This window comes from Diadema antillarum, unplaced genomic scaffold (assembly GCF_040938485.1).
Source record: "Diadema antillarum isolate AM-2024a unplaced genomic scaffold, OU_Dant_1.0 seq00001268_RagTag, whole genome shotgun sequence".
NCBI lineage: Eukaryota > Metazoa > Echinodermata > Echinoidea > Diadematoida > Diadematidae > Diadema > Diadema antillarum.
Genome location: NW_027272050.1, coordinates 36,161 through 56,219, shown reverse-complemented (window position 1 = coordinate 56,219; position 20,059 = coordinate 36,161). Strand labels below are relative to the sequence as shown.

Below are 20,059 nucleotides of genomic sequence, written 5' to 3'. Positions count from 1 at the left end.
CAGCAACAAAATTTTCCTTTCAGATAACTTAACTGGAACATGGATTTTACTCCACTTTCTATATAGTTAGAACAGCAATGCCGTCAGCTTAAGTGCATGGCCGCCGATTTTTTTTTTTTTATTTCATTTATTCATTTTCAAGGGGGGGGGGGGAGGTGAAATTTCCATGGTAAATCCCTTCCCCAGACGGGAAGAATTTAAGGACAGAACCTTCATCTTTTTTTAAAGAACCCCCCACTAAAAATTGGGAAGGGGTGGGGGCTGCAGCCCTCGGTTCCGCAGCCCTATACGGACAACCTACAAGTCAGGCTAGTACTAGTATAGCCAAGGAGGTATGAGAGAACTCTTATACCTCCTTGGTATAGTTTATAATGACTATATGGCGTGCGAACTTCTGGGAAGACAAATTAATTTGAATGGATGTTTAAACATGCATATAGGCACCCATATATACATACAACATGCACAGATGAAGACACAAATAAAGACTTCACGAAACCTGATTAGTTTGTTTGTTTGTTTGTTTCTTTGCTTTCTTGCTTTTTGCAGAGAAAAATTGGTGGATATTGAGAACTTGCTGTCAGTGTCAAAACATCAAGAAACCACAAAGCCATGGCCCTCTATATAGCAGGAGGGGAGTCATTTGGTCATCTCGGCAATTGGCCATCTCAGCAATTGGTCATCTCAGTAGTGGGTCAAAGGAATGCGTATTTTACATTAAAAAAAGTGGCCACTTGTGAAATCCCTCATTTAAATACATTTTGTTCCATATATGTCCTGAATATAATATATAGGCCTATCATACGGCACCGTACCACGAATTGTTGTAGGTATCCCAACGAGAGAGGGCAGCATAATATAGCAAAAAAGTCTTCAGTTCATCGAACTTTCACTGAGTGTTTTTTTCTCTCTCCCTCTCTGAAATATCTCTCCATTTTTCGCTAATTTCATATTGTGTCTGGATTAATTGCTTACAGATTTGAATTCGGTATGACGAGTTTGAAATTAGAGCTGCACCAAAGCGTGATGAAAATGCAGAAAATAAAGTTTGACTTTTAAAGTTATGCAATCTCAAAGCACAAAACAAAACAAAGCAATCACTGAAAGCGATTACAAACAGTCTGTCTTCATTTTGGCTCAAAAGTAGCCCATTGAATGATGTATACAGTGGTGAAAAAAGTAGTATTTTCCCTTTCCTATTTTTTCTTCTCGGAGGCCCTAGAATAAAATATTTATGTCTGTTTTGTTTTGCTTTGGTTTGGTTTGATTTGGTCTATTGTTTTATTTCTGTATTTTTCAAACACAAGCAAAATTATGCATATCAACATGGTACTTTAAGAATATAACATGCACTAGACACTATAGGGCCTATACTCTCTAAAAAAATCGAGTGAAAATGTTCACTCTTGAAGGAGTGAATCCCCATAATAACCTTTCACTCTGAATTTACCGTACTTTTCTGTTATTCACTCCTTCAAGAGTGAATATTTTCACTCGATTTTTTCAGAGAGTACAATGTACAATACATATCACAATGTAAATAAACAATAACCCACTATTATAATCACATGTCATACATAGTAGGCCTATAATGTCGGGTTTTCAGTAAGTCAGTGCAACCATGCCTAATCACTTTACTTGAAAAACACGGGAGGCGGCACAAGCAGTAAGAGTGTTGCTTGATTTTGATGGCAGCCTCGGGAAACAAAAATGTACGAGCATTGAGTGAAATAAATGAGAAAATATACACACAAAAATAAGAGGAAAGCAAGTATAAAGGGAAGACCAAAAAACAATGGGCCTGTGAGAGACGCAAGAGGGAGTGGATAATTATATAATGAATTTTAGATTTTGTTTCGTTTTGTCTGTTAACTTTTCCAAACGTCCCAATGCAGTGGGTCTACGTTATTTTGTACAGGAATATTGATGATCACAAACGTCATTCAATATTAAGTGTGTATTAAATAATTGTTTCACTGCCTAGTTCGAAGAGAGGAGTCGGTCTATAAACGGGACAGAGTTGGAGGGGAGAGTTTGAGAAAAAAACAACAACACACAGACACACACACACCAAACAATAGCGAATGAAGACAGCCTACTGGGGGTGTTTCATCAATTTAGTCAGCGCTGACAAGTTGGTCAGTCTCTGACTCAGCAGAATCTTTGGATTTGATTGGCTGAGAAGCTCTGGTCACTGACAGTTACCATGGTGATTGTCAGAGACTGACAACTTGTCAGGGCTGACAACTTTCATAAAACGGGTTCCAGATATCTGAGTTCTTCATGTTGCTCTGTCTGTCTCAGACTGTAACTGTATTGTATGAAATCTTCTTTCAAAGTTGCAAGCAACAAGTGCATTGAGAAGCCCACATTCTATTCAATTTTCCTCTTTTCCTTCCGAGAACTCGTAATTGAGTTCCGGGGGTGGGGTAATGTTTACAACGGCATGGCGTGCGTACATTTTCAGCTCGCACAGCTCCAGCGCATCATCGCGCTCGCATCATCGCCTGCCTTGCTTTTGTATGCAGTCGTACAATACAAGGTCTCTGATGCAATGATGATGCATGCATGCTAAAGAATGCGCAGTGCAAGAATAAGTGCTGCTTGGTCGGTCACCGAGTGCATGCATCATTTTAGCCGATGTAGCAGTACCGTGCGTGCCACACTATATTCAGAAAAGAATTCTGAAATCAAATGAACTGAAAATGTCAGACGTAAACTACTTTAGTGAGCTCCAGGGGGATGCATCTTTCAGTGGAAACAGGACGAAAGAAGCAGAGTGCATGAGGCGTTATGATGTAAACGGGTAAGGAAACATAAACTGAACCGGGTTTGTTAGTGTCAGCTGATGTTCAATGACAATAATGTGTGTCGTCGGCCAGCTACGCCAGCCATGGCAGCAGGCTCGCGTTGCGTTGCTACGGTCAGAGCCAGGGCAGGGGAGGTGTCCGGTGTCTGTACCCTGGCTTGGGCCTGTTGCCAATACTGGCCCGGCCATAGTAAATACTCCTTTTTCAATTTTAGGATCTTCCATCAATTGCGTTAAGTTTAGCTTCCTCCGCAGACAATGTTGTAAAAATGAGTTAGGCTTCAGTTCTTCTACACCATGGCATGGATGTAACACTATACCATAGTCTATACAGAGTGTTCTACAGACAGTGCACTTATGTAATTTTTATGTGGTAAAATAGAAATAAGATAAGAATCGGGTAGATAGAATAATATTCCCTATAGATTTGCTGGAATGTTGTGAGTGGAATGTAAAACACAGCAAGGTCTGCTCTGACACTTCTTGACCGAAAGATCGGTCTGTATCTGGTCGTCGGGGATATATGTTCCGCGGAGACTGTGTCAATTGTTCTTGACTCATGTTAAACATGATAATAATATCACTGCAAGGATATATTTAGAGAGGTCTTTATAGTTTTTGTACTGAAGAAAACTGTACATGTATACTGTAAAGCACGATATATTCGTGGCATGAAAATTTCTTGAAAAGTACAAAACAGTATATTTTCAGCAATCTGGTGCATGCATGTGACTGTTGGATGTTTTATTACAGCATGATGTATAAAACTGTAGGCTCCCTATATCATGCATAATTCTTGACATAAATTTCAACAAGAATACCCTGTTGGGACCACACATTGTATTGGCTGTATGCCCAAGTACTATTACATCATATCATGACAGCATAAATACAGTGCTGAAATTTGATAGTACTGTTTTTCTTCTTTCCCTACAAATCATGAGTAAACCCATTCCAGTTCTAGTTTCATTTTGCCAGTCACTGTTGAATGATGTGCCTTCTTGTAAAGAGCAAAATATGAATTCATGTATAGATAACCAAACATGTTGCTATATTGTCAAAATGGTATTAAAAAGTGTAGAACCAGAATATAACTGTCCTGGATGTGTGTTCATTTTCTGCTTATCTCTGTTGAAATACTTGTTATCACTGTCAATCATACATTTAGTGAGACTACAAATTTGAAATTCTACATCTAGTCAGTTTTGTTTTTTTTCACCATGGACTATGCACACTTGGAAGGGAGCAAACTGGTAGCATTTGTCCGAGCTATGGTTTGAGAATTCAAGCAAATATCTATATGTAATTTTGTTATTCCCTTGTTAGCTAAATCAAACCGCTCTCTGTCAAATACAGACCTGTAGTCAGTGGAAGTTGCACGTCTTGACAGATAACCACATTGTTTGTATCTTGCCCAGGTCTCAAATGATATTGGTATCTGAGCTATAAGGCCTTTGTCTCTTTGTTTGTATGTAAGATTGTCAGGGCTCCAAGGTACAGACTGATTCAACAAAAGGACACCCCCCCCCCCCCCACATACCCTGTACACACTGTGCACGCACACTTAAGCGCATTGTACCATTTTGCACATGTATTACATTATTGTCTAAATCAGTATACATGCATTCAGAAAAAATGGTGAGGAATCATCTAGGAATAGGATGCAGGAATTTCAACAGTTCAAGGCTAATCCTGTTGTACATTGTAGCATTGAATTGCTTTTAGATGATGCAAAAAAAGAAGAAGAAAGAATGATGAAAAACACTGTCCACAAGTGTCTAATCTACTAATGTACTGTTCTTGTGAATGGATATATTCTCTGTGGGCATAGAAACCAAGCTTTTCAATTTAAACCCAATACTTTATACTATACATGTAAATACTAATAAAGTGATAACATTTCAATTCTTTGAATTCAGGTTGCATGCATTTAAAGTTTGTTTTGTGGGAAAGGCATCGAGCAAACTTTCTGGTTGATAGAATCAACCGAGCTTTGTTGTTAAAGACAGTCACAGGATTTGAATAATAGTAATCTGGATCATTATTACAAATTTAGATAGACTGCAAAATTGTATAGTGTGTGAAGGGTCATCAATAGTCAACAATGTACACGTAAACGAATGTATTTGTTCTGCTCTCACATACAATGTTGTACCCATTGCATATTCCTAAAATGTATTATGATTACCTGTATGTATGCAACCATTTGTATGTCATACATAAAATCCTAAGAAATTCTGTGGTACAATACACAACATGGTACACCCATACAGTATTACAAGACATGATATACCCACAGTATGATGGCTCTCATAGAATATGCTGCAGTGGAACAATCTTTGGATGTTTCATACTTACAGGACAAAGGCTTGTTTTTAAACGTGTTTAGAAACTTGTTTCCTGCCTCTTGAACTTCCACATTTGTTTGCCAGTTTGTATCTTTTCTGAAAATGATCATGAATCTCTATTTTCCCACAAACGTTTCTGAAGACGTGTTCGACCAGACATGATGCAGAGATGTTTGCAGTCTAGTCTTCACATGATACTGAGTGAGCATTTTAGCCTAGTTACAACTTGATATAGACCAACCAATTCGGTTCTGGTACTGTTTTTTTATGGTAATTTTTAACTGTGGGGGCTTCAAGTATGCCTAGCAAAAGATGATTGAAATGCATTTACATAGCAATGCACGTGACTCATTGCATAACCCATTAAAAGTGCTTTTGTTCTTCGTTAGAAGCCCCCATTATGGCTGCCATCAGTGAGGCTGACCTTGACCTTCTATTGACTTTGACCTTGTTTGCTTCCGCCATTGTGCAAGCAGATACACATGTATGTAAAAACATACACACATACATTTGTACAAATTATACAAAATGCTGTAGATACTCATTAAGTATGTTTGTGAATAAGTGTTTCCCTGCAGTGGTTTTATTTGACAGGCTATGGGGTACATGTAGTTGTGGATGTGACACAGCTTTTATTGATATTGTCATTTTCAAGTTTGTGGTTGGCAGGGAGACTCATATCTGTACTGTACATGTACATCACTGAATTTGTTGTAATTCTTGAATATATGCTAAGAAACACATTTCAGATACATGACTTCAGACACAGGTTGTTTGTACACTGTACAGTAAGTGTGAAACCTCTCCCAGTTTGTCTTGTGCGGAGATATTGTCATGTGAGATCTGATGTATTAAAGGACAAGTTCACCTTCATAAACATAAGGATTGAGAGAATGTAGCAATATTAGTAGAACACATCATTGAAAGTTTGAGGAAAATCAGACAATCCGTTCAAAAGTTATGAATTTTTGAAGTTTTTGTGCAGTAACCGCTGGATGAGAAGACTACTCCAGTGTATGAATAACTTAGATGTCACATGCGTACAACAATATAAGGAAAATATAAAGAGAATTTCACAAAATGCCATCTTTTGAAAAAAGTACACATTCCCCTGACTCGTTACCGACAAATGTTATGGGTAATATTATCCCCCCTGCCTTTAGAAAGAGGCAAGTCAAGAGCTCTTTTATTATGCGAAAAAAGTGAAAATATGTTGAATTTTCTTTTACATTTTCTTTATACTGTTGTACACATATGACTCACAAGCTGTAGTAGTCTCCTCATCCAGCGGTTCCAACACAAAAATTTTAAAAATTCATAACTTTTGCATCGATTGTCCAATTTTCCTCAAACTTTCACTGATGTGTTCTACTAATATTGTTGCATTCTCTCAATCCTTATGTTTATGAAGGTGAACTTGTCCTTTAACCTTTCAGCAACTGAAGATTCCATACATAATGGCCTATTGTTCCCTAGAAGGTACAGCAATATTACTCTCATTTCGACAACTTTCTAAATTACATTTGTATACAATATAACATATTGTAGCTCACTGCATGTTTATTTTGTGTATTATGAGTTATATTTATTTGAAAGCCTATTTGTAAAGAGAATGGTGTGTCACAGAAATAATTTTGACATGTGTTCACTTTGACCTCTTTCAAATGTAATTATATATTATTCTATATGAAAACAATAAAAATTGTAAAGCATAAAACTATACAAAAGCGGACTGGCGGTTTGGGGTGGTTTAGGGATTAATACAATACAAGACAGGCAGTTTCGGGTGCATTAAACCACTTGCAATGAAAGCCGAATGTATAATAGCGCGGAGTTGATAACGTTCGGTGGAAATGCACATATTTCACTGTATGTAATATGAGTGGGTTAGCACTGTGCATTCATCAATGCTATAATGGTGTATATTTGCGCATTATTTTCCCTCTCTCTTTCTTCATTGAATAATAATACCAGAAGAAAAAACTAGAATGAATTGTCAAGTGGTTTCTCCACTTACTGTGCCTGCATACATTGTGACTACTTGTTTAGTAAACCTTACCGTACCGATCTCGTTTCAAGATTTGTGTGGCCATTCCCTGACAAGGAATAGCAGGAAAGGGTCCAAGCTATTGTATGCAAAACTGGGCATGACTTCTTTTTTTCTTTTCTTTTTTGTACAATGTAGATACAAGGATTAAAGCCCATATGTGTTCGATTGAATTCACACAAGTACAATGTAGCTAGATATTTCTGACTTTTGATATTTTAATGTACATGTGTTCCTTCTTCTTCTTCTTTTTGATAACACACATGAAAGTCGTACTGAAAGTCGAGCGTGTGAACGGAGCACATGTGGTACATGTATGTTAGGATGTGTGTGGTTTTTTTTTTTTTTGTGCATACAGTTTGCGAGAATCCATTGTCAGGATACCCAATACACTGTGAACCTCTGTGTGGAAAAGGTCAAGCATGAAGCAAGCATGCATCACGATGTGAACTGTGGGGTCCTTTAAAGGCGCATTGCAAACATTTGTGGAAGAGGGTCCAATTTTCATATACTTTGTAGTGAAAGAAATTTGTGCAATCGTTGCAAGTTAGCATTATATGCCAGTACCAACGTGTCAACAATGTAAGAATTGTCAATATTGATCAGTTGCTCCTGACTACTCCAGAAACCTTCATTATTGCAGCTGACAATTTTTAGATGGCAAAGCTCCTTGTATAAAATGAACCCCAGAAGGGAAGAACAAACTACCGTAAACCAGGGATATTTCACCGTACAGTATGTTTTTGGCTAATTTTGCATTCTGCGAAACAAGCCCCATAATAAGAATGTGCATAGCTTTTTGAGAGATATTGACATTTATACAAAATTAATTCCGCAAAAATTATCTGATTAAGTCCATGGAATGACATTTTCATGATTTAGTGCTGTATCATTTCATTACAATATTTATCATTCATTAGTGCTTCATAAGATACAATTTGTAGAGTTTCTCGCCTGTGAGCCCTATGTTGTTTTGACTTGATTGCAGAATTTCTTTTGGCCTCTTAGTCTTACAATTGGCTACACATTTTAGAAGATAGAATATTCCTGTTTCTTTCTCAAGCTAGCAAATGTTTCCAAAATTTCTCTCTGACTTTGTGAAAATTTAACGAATTGAAGAGTTTCATGTAATCTCTCTCCACAACAAAATACAGAGGTGCCTATCTGATGATTACAATGACAATTTCTGCAGAAAAAATCACCAGCACATTTTTACAACTTAGTACACAAAAAGTATTCCCACACAAGTGTCCACAGTTGCAGTAACTCACATACCACTTACATGTACATTGTACATTTACCCATAAAGAATTTAAACAAAAAAGTTCATGTTCAAGAAAAAAAAAATAAGGGTAGTAATAATGATGACTATGTTTCATTAGTCTTACAAAGTACCCATAGCATATATATTGAACTAATTTAATGTATTGTAAATGCCAGCATTAACATACTACTTATCAGGGTTCGAAATTGGCGATGGTCCGCTGGCCATTGGCCACCCAAAAACATGTCGGACTAGCTAAAAATCATAAAATTCTGAAGTAACTAGTCCGTCTGGCTAGCCAAAATATTGCTTCAGTGTCAAAATTGATTCTAAGTAGTCCGCCTGGCTAGTTAAAAAAAAAGTTAAGTGCGACCCCTGAACTTGTACATGTACACTTGCGTATGAATTGTGCAGTTCCTTCTTGTCGCCTCTGTTTTCCCCTTTAAAAAAAAAAAAAAAAAATCTGGTTTGAACATCTGCCTCAGAATGATGATTCATACACTCTCAAAATGTTTGCTTCTAGGATGTCACATTCTCATTGCATATAAAACTTCTGCATGTGTAAAAGGCAAAGTTTCTCCAAGGTTTTGTGGTTTCAGTGAATGCAGGTAGATCCGGGGAAACAGCTAGTCTGTGAAAATGTGACAAAAGTCAGAAAATCTCAAACGCTTTATTTTGTTTTTGTTTTTTCTATGAAGTGTTGGTTGAGATCATGTGCCAGTCTGTGTAGGAACTCATGGACAATTTGTGAGGTCCAAATCCTTGTTCCAAAATTAAATCGTGCATTACCGAGTGCAGGATATGTGCAGATAATGGACATAAAACTACGTTTCTTGGAAATTTGAATGACACGAAATTACGCAAATCTCGATTTGTGGTTCGAAACGGAACCAATTTTACCTTCTAGTGGTTTCCTTGCAATGTGAACCTTGTGATGTAACAAATTGTACTACGTACGGTACATGTGTTTCATAAAGTGTTTTAAGAGTGACCTTGTCCTGATGAAGTCCAAGCATGCCAACTTGCCAGTAAACTGACATTGAAATCTGTTACCAGTTAGAGTATTGTGCGTGCCTGAATTTAATTGGCTTTCCAGGCAAAACTGTAGGGAGATGACTCATTTTAGGAGTTAATTAACGAGATGAACTACTCAGGGTTTGTTTCCATACAATTGTACTCTTATCAAGCAAGCTTTCCAAGAAACCATTGTAAGGCTGTGTAGAAATATGAGGGGAAGTCCCATGAAACTGTACTACAATACAAATTGTTTTTGTTTTGGGGGCTTTGTTTGTCAATGCAGCAAAAAATAAAACGAAAATACAAAAAATAAATATCACTGTTGTCTAATCTGTTTAACATGTCTTGCAAAATCATTCGTTAACACTTTTCAGAAAGTTTTAAATGGTAATTTAATCCGATAATAGTCAGAATACTGTTTGTTTTTGTTAATTGTTCAATGCAGTAATCTAATTGTTGCAGTATGTAAAATAAAGTAATATTATAAAGTACATGTACACTAACCTTGTATTCTGATCCCACTTGCATTGTTATCTGTTGCATACTGTGTCTACACTGTATAAATAGGCCTAGCTGGAGGTATGTAGGTTGATAGCATTGCTGCTTTTAATGTAATCTTGTGCCTGTGAAATCCCCGCAACATGAGACCTTTTGCAAACCAACATTTCAGGATGGTTTGTAACCCTGAATTTCCCTTGGTCGTTCATCAGTGACAATGCCCTTCATCACTGTCTGAATTAGGGCTCTAACACCACTCCCGGCATTTTAAGTTGTACCAAGGTGAGCACTATGAAATTGTGGTGCACTGTCCCCGGCCAAGGATGATTGTGTTGTTGTGTGTAATTATCCAAGTCCAGATGTACACCGTATATCCTCTTAAGTATTACTACCCTCCGATTGTGCTTATCAAGCGCAAAGGTTGTGATTGCATTTCCTTTCTGTTTTTGCTTTTGTTTTAATTCTATCGAGAAAGTACACTGATGTTAACTTGGTGCATGCAACTGTTTACCGCGGTACTAGTACTGTAAAACATGATATATTCGCGGCATGAATTTTTCGGGAATTGGAGCCGACAGCCTTTTTCGTGGCATGAAATTTTCGCGAAGTGCCACTGGCGTTCAATGCATATAGTGTAAACAAAGACTTTCGCGTGCATTTTAATTTCGCGAATCTTGGCGCTCACGAAATTCGCGAAATTTAAGTGCATGCGAAAATTCCTCGTTTTACAGTATACAAAGATTGTGGAGAGATTTAAACTGTGAAGTTTCTCAGTTAATTCAATGCTATCACATTATGAATTGTATTTCCTGTTTGACTGCAAAGTACAAATGGCATTCTGTAAAACAGCCATGTCATAGATCCCTCTTATAGCCTCTCAATCAGATACATGACTCTCAGCATGAAGAGTTAAATGGCAAAACAAGTTAACTCCATTTTTAAATAAAATTTTAGATATTTGCAATTAAAACTTAAAAAAAATGAAAGTAATGAAAAAATTGGGATTTTTTCATCATAACTTTAAGAGCATTCCTTGTTATGTAACAGTAAAGGCATAACTGGACTAAAGCTCTGTCTGATAGACTTATACATTAAAATGATTGAAAATTCCACTTAACCCATTTTGCAATCAAGCTCTGGTATGTACAAACATTGTACTCTTGTGCTCCACTTTCTCAATCATGTTTTAGAAGTCAGACTGTTCAGATTGCTGTCACATAGGTCAAGCAAAACTTGATTAGAAAACACATCCAGTCTATACCCTTGATCAAACACTTCAGAAACATTCTGGTATTGGGCGAAAGCATGATTTTAGTTTGCTTTTCTTACAAAACTTGCAAGATTCGCATGAAATGAGACTGGTAAGCGTGTTGTTAAATGGTCCTCTGTGTAAGTCTGAAACCTGTCACAGAGTCGTCCAAGTGAACTTGGCTGAGTCTGATCGGCTTGGTTATGTCACCAGATGGAGTATTATCTGGTTACATAACACTTCAATTCACGCTGGCAGTTGTGCTTTGAGTCAATACCATCATGGGTACTGTAGGCATCCAGGAAGTGCAGTTAGTTATGTACCATTCAATTCAAGTGTTAAAATATACTACCACATACCAGCATATTGTCCAATGTACTTAGAGATGATTTGCCTGACAATAACACAATTGTCATTGCCCAATTTGCATAGTGTATGTATTACAGAATCATTTTTTCTTTTTTTTGATAGTACTTATACTTGTTATGTAATTTTGCAGTAAATTTTAAGACAAAAAAGGCAAAATTTTCTTGCTTGTTGTCCCCGCCGAACGAGTTCGAGCAGGGGACTATGAAACGGGCTCCGTACGTGTGTGTGTCCGTGTGTCCGTGTGTCCGTGTGTCCGTGTGTCCGTCCGTCCGTCCGTCCGTCCGTGTGTGCGTCCGTGTGTGATCAAAACGTTCAAAATGCTACTCCTTCGTCATTTCTAACCCAATTTTGATTCTGTTTGCTTTATATGATAGCACTACATGGGAGCTTTGAAACTTCTATACAGAATTTCAATTGTGACCTTTGACCTTGACCTTTGACCTATATTGTACATTTTGCTTCAAAATGCTACTCCTTCGCCATTTCTAACCCGATTTTGATTCCGTTTGCTTTATATGATGGCACTAGGTGAGGGCTTCAAAACTTCTACACAGAATTTTGACCTTTGACTTCTTTGACCTTTGACCTTGATTTTTGACCTATATTGTACATTTTGCTACAAAATGCTACTCCTTTGCCATTTGTAACCCGATTTCAATTCCGTTTGCTTTAAGTGATGGCACTAGGTGAGGGCTTCAAAACTTCTACACAGAATTTTGACCTTTGACTTCTTTGACCTTTGACCTTGATTTTTGACCTATATTGCACATTGCCTACAAAATGCTACTCCTTCGCCATTTCTAACCCGATTTTGATTCCGTTTGCTTTATGTGATGGCACTAGGTGAGGGCTTCAAAACTTCTACATAGAATTTTGACCTTTGACTTCTTTGACCTTTGACCTTCATCTTTTTACCTATATTGTGCATTTTGCTACTAAATGCTACTTCCGGCGGGGACATATATTACGCACCGCGTAATTTCTACTTTTCCTTGTTTTATTCTGCCAAGCAAATACAGTGTGTAGTATAAAAAAGATACCATGTTTTGTTTTGTTGGTTTTTTGGTTTTTTTTTTCAGCAGTCAATCAAATCAAGATAACAGCAATTTAGGAACAGCAGTGAGTTTCATCCATAGGAAGGCATCCTTGACCAAGCACAAGAAATGAATGATTTTCACCATTTGTCTGAACATCAGTTTATTTTATTTTTATCTTGTTTGATTGATGGTGTCCTGCCTGTTATTAAAGAATATTCATATTGCATGACCAGTGCCCATGACTGTAAGATTGAAATGCATGCTATGCAGATACTTTAATAGGCCTGTACACCAGACGCATGCATATTCATGGCATAAAATTTTTTGCAAATTGGAGCTGGAAGTAAGGTACAGTACATATTACGCGTGTACATGCAGGGAGGTGCCCTGGTACATATTACTCCCTGGAGGCACTGTGAAAGGTTTTGAATGAAAATATGTTGATTACACATTGTAACTCCTCAAATGAATATCATCACTGCAGTGTAGTCAATGCATGCTCATGATGAAATATTGATAGTCGTGAGTCACAGAAGAAATGTGTTTAGGTTCAAGGTGACAACAAGGCCCTGAAAATAGACTGAAATAGAAATCAGGGAACTACTTTAGTTTGCCCAACACAAAGTGGGGGTATGGTGGTTGGTGGTTAAGTCTCAATCTTGATTCACGCTATGCTCATGGGCATCATCACTGGCAAATGGAATTTGCACAAAATTTAGAAAGAATATATCTAAAGATGACCATCATCACACACACAAAAAAGAAGCTATTAATGTAATGACTTATGCAGAATGATGTGGTGCAGAGACCTCCCATAAGTGGTTTGCCACTATTTTGTTCATTTTCCAGTCCATTTATTAAACTTTATACAGTGAGACATGATATTAACCCGTTCCATACGGGAAGCTGGTGGCCTCTGCATCAGCTCTAATGGGATTTCAGAATTTAGTATGGAATGGGTTAACTATAAGTATAAGGCATTTTAGTGTTGCATTAAACATGAACATTTTTGTCTGCTTGATTTGGATTGTATGTGCAGTATCAGAGTGTATTCAATGCAACACCAAAGTCCCTATAGGCTACTGTAGTTAAGTAGCCATGCGAAAAACACTGTGTTTTGTCTCTTCTATTGCGTGAACTGTATACTTGCTACGTGCACAAATTCTTACAAGCGCAAGTCACAACTTAGTGTAGAGTCCACCTCAAATTCTGATAGCTGCTTTTTGTAGCTGTTAATGCCTTCTGTAGATAACAATTTAACATGTACAACTGTACAGTGTACAATTGTAGATAATGATAATCATAATGGATGGCAATAAATGGAATACATTGTACGAGGAAATATTGCACACATCTTCAATTTGTGCAATATTTATATTATATTGGATGGCTATGAATGGGATACCAGGAAATATTGCATGAGTTAGGGCCAATATTGCACGAATCGAAGATGAGTGCAATATTGACCCTAACGAGTGCAATATTCCCTGGTTTTCCATGAATCAAGGCCATCCAATATAATTATTATCATCTATACAATCAAGCAGAGCAAGCATAAACTGCACAAAATTACCCGGCTTCTACTCGTCTTTGAAGTTGACTCGGCAGTCCCATCCCAGCGCTGTAAAGGGGAAGCCCCTAAAACTGCGTATGAAACAATCAACTAGCAAGATGTTTGCGCGCTTGTGAAAAATGTAACAAAATGACGCGCACTAGTAGCAAGCGTTTGCGCATTCAGCAAGCGCTGACGCAATAAACGAGACAGAATTGAATATCGTGTGATCTTGAACGGCAAGTAACAACGGTAGCCTATGGGGAATTAATACGTTGGTCTATGCGATTCGTTCAATAAGCTCTGATATTGAACGGTAAAAATTGAGCGGACTACAATACGCGTTTTTAATGCGCCGCTAAAACGTCGTATATAGATGATAATCCCTGATATTCCATTCAGTGCCATCCAGTATAATATAATTATCTTTCCTTGTATCATATACTCTTCTTTCACCAGTGATGGTGTCCTTGATGTGGCTGAGTTCCATGGCTTGTGTGAAGACCTCCTGACAGATGAAAACGGCGTTCCAACAGCCAACCAATCTAAGACACACGAAATCTTTGAGAAATTGGACGAAAACCAGGTATTCTTATGATCATCTTTCTTCTGAAAGCATGGAATTGATATTAATAAATATTAGAAAGTTAACATTGATAATTAATAAATGTCTTGTTCATATTTTTTTTCAATACAAGCTGTGCATCTGACATTGTAGGACATCATATACCAGTACTTACACATACTTGATTAAATGCTGTAGTGTATTGTAGTACATAATTAGATGTTGTAATGTACACACCTTTGTATGTGTAGTTGTTATTACCAGCATGCTAGATGAGTGCTGTGTTTCCCTGTGTGTGTATTTTTTCTAATTTGAAAGCATTTCACAGGAGTGTATATGTGGCTGTCACATGGAGTAACCATGTGTTTGGTTGTGCTCTCTGAGGGCACTGTCAGTCACATGTACAGCGTGTACTTTGATTATTTTTTTTTTTACACCTACATAGCAGCACGCATGGGCATAATGAACTTACTATTCAATAACCGCAACATACATATACTAACAAAATTCATTACATTCTTTTCAGCACAATGCATTGGTAAATATTATACATTTTTGATTTGTTTTGTTTTTTGTTTTGCTGTTCAATTTCCCTGATATGAAAAGCATATTTCTTTTGTATTTCCCAGCATCACTTTAGATGAGATGTTTGTCATTGTTTTTGTCTGACATGTATGGTTTAAATGCTGCTTATCTTTATTATTTTTTTTTTTAAAGACACATAGCACAAATGTTGGGATTGAGAATGGGTAATTGCAAGTGTATACTTGTATTAAAGCTTCTATATGTATACGGTGTGTAGTATTTTGATACATGCTTTTGGACTGGGATGATTTGGAAAATGAAATTGATCATTGCCTTTTAGTAGTACAGTGTACTACAAACTGATCAGAGCTACATTGTACCAATGTGGAATACCAATACCAATGGAATATTCCTGGAATCACCCTGATTTTGATACTCCTTGTCAAAATGTTGGCAGCCCAGATATGATGCATATTGCACAGTATGCAATATTTGCTATCAGTATTGTGTTTAAATTCATGGAGCTATAGGAGCCAGATGTCAGAGGTATTATGTCAATCACCAATTTTTCCACTTCCTGCATTCTCTTTCAGGATGGTAGAATAGATGCAGATGAGTTTCACATTCTTTGGAGGTACTGGCTCCCGATGGTAAGTTAACACACATTCTTGTTTTTTATGCTGTACTATCCAACGTGATCAAAAGATTTTACACTCTTTTAAAGTGAATAGTATCACAACCTTTTTGCTTGCTTTTATACTGGCCACTCTGAGAGTCTATTTTGGCCAAATTTTGAATAGGAGAAGTCAGAAGTGTATCTGGATGCTGTGAGGGCTCAAGTAATTCTTTACTAAAATACTCAGTGCAAGGTGAAAGCTGTATTTGCAGTGGCGGATCCAGAAGGGGGCACACCTGGCGGCGCATGCCCCCTCTTTATTTTTTGTTAAAACAAAAGAAACAAAAAGAAAACATGGGGGGGGGGAGGAGCGCTGGCGCCCCCTTTAATTTTGTAAAGGCTCCTCCCCTTTAAGGAATTCCTGGATCCGCCCCTGTATTTGTACAACATGAAATGATATACAGTCACAGAAACTTATGACCACAATATAAGTGTCTTTTACAGACTTGGCTGTTTACCATGCTTTTTATCATTTATTAGATTGGGTATTAATACGCAGCTTGAACAATCAGTGTGTTCTGAACCACTAGTGAACTTGTTTGCATAAGATGCATATGAATGTGTGGATGTACAGTGGTGGTGGCAAAAAATCAATATATAACCGGGGATTTACAGAGAGAGAGAGAGAGGGAGAGAGAGAGAGGATACGGGAGGGGATCTATGTTCTGTACATGGATTGACCTTATCTTCCATGCTGCGCTGCTTCCATGGTAGATCTGCATTGATGTAGGTATGCACAATGTCGGCCATGAGCAGCTGGTTCAAGGGGGTTTACCAATACCATTGTGTACAAGGATTCAGCGCCTACTTTCTGCTACACACACTGGACTTTTTTTTTTTGGGGGGGGGGGGGTGGGGGAGAACTCTGATCGACCCAAACCATCCATGCAGGAATGGATGATTTTTTTTCCCCCAATGATCGGGATGACTGCATCTTCTTTCATTTCTTTGTGACATGATTGTTTTTTTACCTGCTGAAGCATTTTACCTGCTGAAGCATCATGTCATGACGAGGGGGGTCAAACCATTACTTTCACAAAAGGTCTAACACAAAATTATGGCTCAGTACACAACTTATTTTAACCAATTCAACCTTGGAAGCAGCGTGTCACTGCAACAAGACTCATTTTCTTTGTCATGTTCTCTTGTGGTTGTCATAGCCACGGTAACACTGGCAAAATATTGAGAAGCTTAAGTTTAGTTTTGCCAGTGTGACTGCAAACTTCCTGTGAAACTTCCCACTCAAACTAGGGATATTCCCCACCCCCGCAAAACTTCTCGATCTTATGCCAGTGTGAACGCTAGAAACCTAAACTTCGCAAAGTTTGTCATGTGACCAGTCCACCACCTGTTTTCTGGCTGTGCCTCCGAAGCACGCGGCCATTGTGATGTACAGGTGTTCATTGTTTCGTCACAATCACTAGCCGTCAGACTGCGTGCTCTTTCTTCTTCCTTGCTCACGTGCACCAGTGAGCCAAGCTTCTCGATCCAAAGATCGAGAAGCTTGGCTGCCAGTGTGAACGGACGACAAAAGATCGCGAAGACTTCGTGATCTTGTCTTTGCGATCTTAAACTTCTCAATCCTTTGCCAGCGTGACCGAAGCTACTGTAATGTGTGACATGACTCAAGGGGTTCAACATTTGATTCAGGTGCAGACAATATAAACAGCTTTATTCCTGGAATTATGAATTTAAAATATCACTTCTTCAAAAGTTCCCTACAGCTACAGGTTGTTTGATACCTGTCAATATTGAATAGAAATGTGACAGCACCTTTATCTGTATTTGCATCCAGATAGAATGCAAATGCAAAATTATACTACAGTAGGTCAATTTTTGCATAAATTCAGATGACATGCCAAATGCAATTATGCTATGCACAGAAGATCTATTATCATCTACAAAGTTATTATGCCTGTTATCATGTCGTGTGTACTTTTTTCACTAGTTTGATTATTCATGAAAATGGACAGAAATTAAGGTTGAAGTCACTGAGAAACGAACAGGGTTTTGTTTTGTTTGACTGTATGCTTGTTATCATGTCATGTTTACCACTTTCTTTTGATTATTCATGAAAATGGACGAAAATTATGGTTGAAGTCACTGAGAAATAAAGAGAGTTTTGTTTTGTCTGTCTGTTTGTTTGTTTGTTTTTTAGTTACTTTGCAACAAAGCACTCCCAAATATGTGAGAATAATTCTAATCAGTTGATATACAAATTGTACAGTGTCGTGCTGAAGTGTGCCACACTAATATTCATGCTGGTCTTCATAAAGATTTGCTTCTATTTCCGGTCTTTGTAATTGTGTCATCACGACTGTGCGCTGTAACTTTTTAAATTGATGGTTCCGTAACTGCACGATATGGGCAATATTTTGCTGACTTCACTCCACTCGCTGTATTTCTGGATATTGGCGGTATACCAAACCTCGTTAGGAGAATATTTCCCCGATGGTTTAATGGCAGTTTTAATGCTAGGGATGCGTAGCTTTTATGGGTCAGTTTGTCCACTGAATGCAATTAGATTTACAGTATAAGTTCATTACAAATAAATTGATGTGAAGCACAGCATCATCAGCCATGAAAACAAACACGGGAGTAATTAGGCTGTGGGCTTCAAAAGGTGGCCCCTGGACTCGGCGGTTGCCATGGCGTCAACAGTCACGCCTGTTTGGCTTGCATTATCATGGACACCTTCCCCCCTGATGTTCAGGGACGTCCACTGCACGCAACTATTGTCAGTGTGCCCTTTAATTTATGTCACATCTGGCGATTAATTTGAGAAAAAGGATCCATGTCTATAGATGCAGTCCGATGCTCGTGAACATACGGAGGTAGTGTGGCTAACCAATTCATGTTGGGGACATTTACTTGATTGGTATCATGGTACTTACAAAATGACATTTTTCTTCATCCGTCTGACAGTATATGATGCACATTTCGTCATTTGCTATAATTGCCATTAAAAAAAAAAAGATTAAATGACCTTCAGCAAGCAATTTTGCAATATTAATTTACCTACCGCTGGTATAATAGACACCAATGATCATAAGGCATTTTGTTTCTTGCAGTAGCAGTAATTCAAAACAGATAAGACCTTTTTGCTGAAAAAAAAAAAAATCATTTCATTTTAAGAAACCTGTACTGAATCTCATTGAGGTTTCAATCCATTGGGTTTTAGACTGTTAATCCTTTTGAATGCCTTTGTGGATTTTTGATATGCGGTGTGAACATCTTACATGTGGTTATACTTGTTTTGAATTCCCCACTTCACCCTTGCTGTTCCTTGTTTGTGATGTTTGGCACAGATGTCTTGAAACTAACTGTCAATGAATAGAAAATTACCTAGTCCCTGTTGTGTTACAATGGCCTCCCAGGCCTGGTTGACATACCCCCTATTCAGACGCAAGCCAGTTTATACCAAAACTCGATAAAGAAACGACGTATAAAGAATCATCGTACAGCCGATAGACCGTTTAGACGCTAATTTCGACCATTCTGGAAAAACGTCGTATAGATGTGCAGTTTCTCTCTGCGCATGTTGTTATGGTCATGAGTTACAGGTACAAGGTCACCTTTCGTGCTCGCTCCCATTAAACCCCGCCCAGTTATACCGTTCTATGGTCGCCATACGTTCAGACGCACAGTGGACACAGTGGAATGCTGCTTCGTTATCGAGTTCTAGTTCGAAATGATGCTCTGACCGTCGTTTCGCATATATGTCGTTTCGTTATACGTCGTTTCGTTAGTCAGCATTCAGACGTATAAATTCATCGCATAGCTATACCGTTTTGGTATAGCTATACCATTCTAGTATAAATTTTTTGCGTCTGAATGCCCAGTGAGACACGTTGCTACACCCTAATGGGCGTGCTAATCTACAACTACATCAAGTTTGGATGGATTTCTGAATGCAGATGAAAAACTTGACAAGTTAAGCTAAATGTCAAGGCACGTGTGGGCTATGACGTAAAGGAGTGTCAAAGCCAATGAAATTCCAACCCTCTTCACCAGCTAACTGACCAAGCATGAGACCAAAGCCAGACCAGAGCCGGGTCAAAGCTGGGTCAGAGCCAGGCTAGGATCCAACCCAGGAATAGTCA

The 20,059-nt window shown here is 38.1% G+C and overlaps 1 protein-coding gene across 1 annotated transcript in view; it reads left to right on the top strand.

The window, feature by feature from the left end:
- Window positions 1-2,639: 2,639 nt before the first annotated feature.
- Window positions 2,640-20,059, top strand: part of LOC139745455 (nicotinamidase-like) — a 28,616-nt gene continuing 11,196 nt past the window's right edge. Inside the window, exons 1-3 of the mRNA XM_071655843.1 lie at window positions 2,640-2,806; window positions 14,650-14,776; window positions 15,874-15,930. Of these exons, the coding sequence (XP_071511944.1) occupies window positions 2,706-2,806; window positions 14,650-14,776; window positions 15,874-15,930 (285 nt within the window). The 5' untranslated portion in view covers window positions 2,640-2,705. The remainder of the gene's footprint in view (window positions 2,807-14,649; window positions 14,777-15,873; window positions 15,931-20,059) is intronic.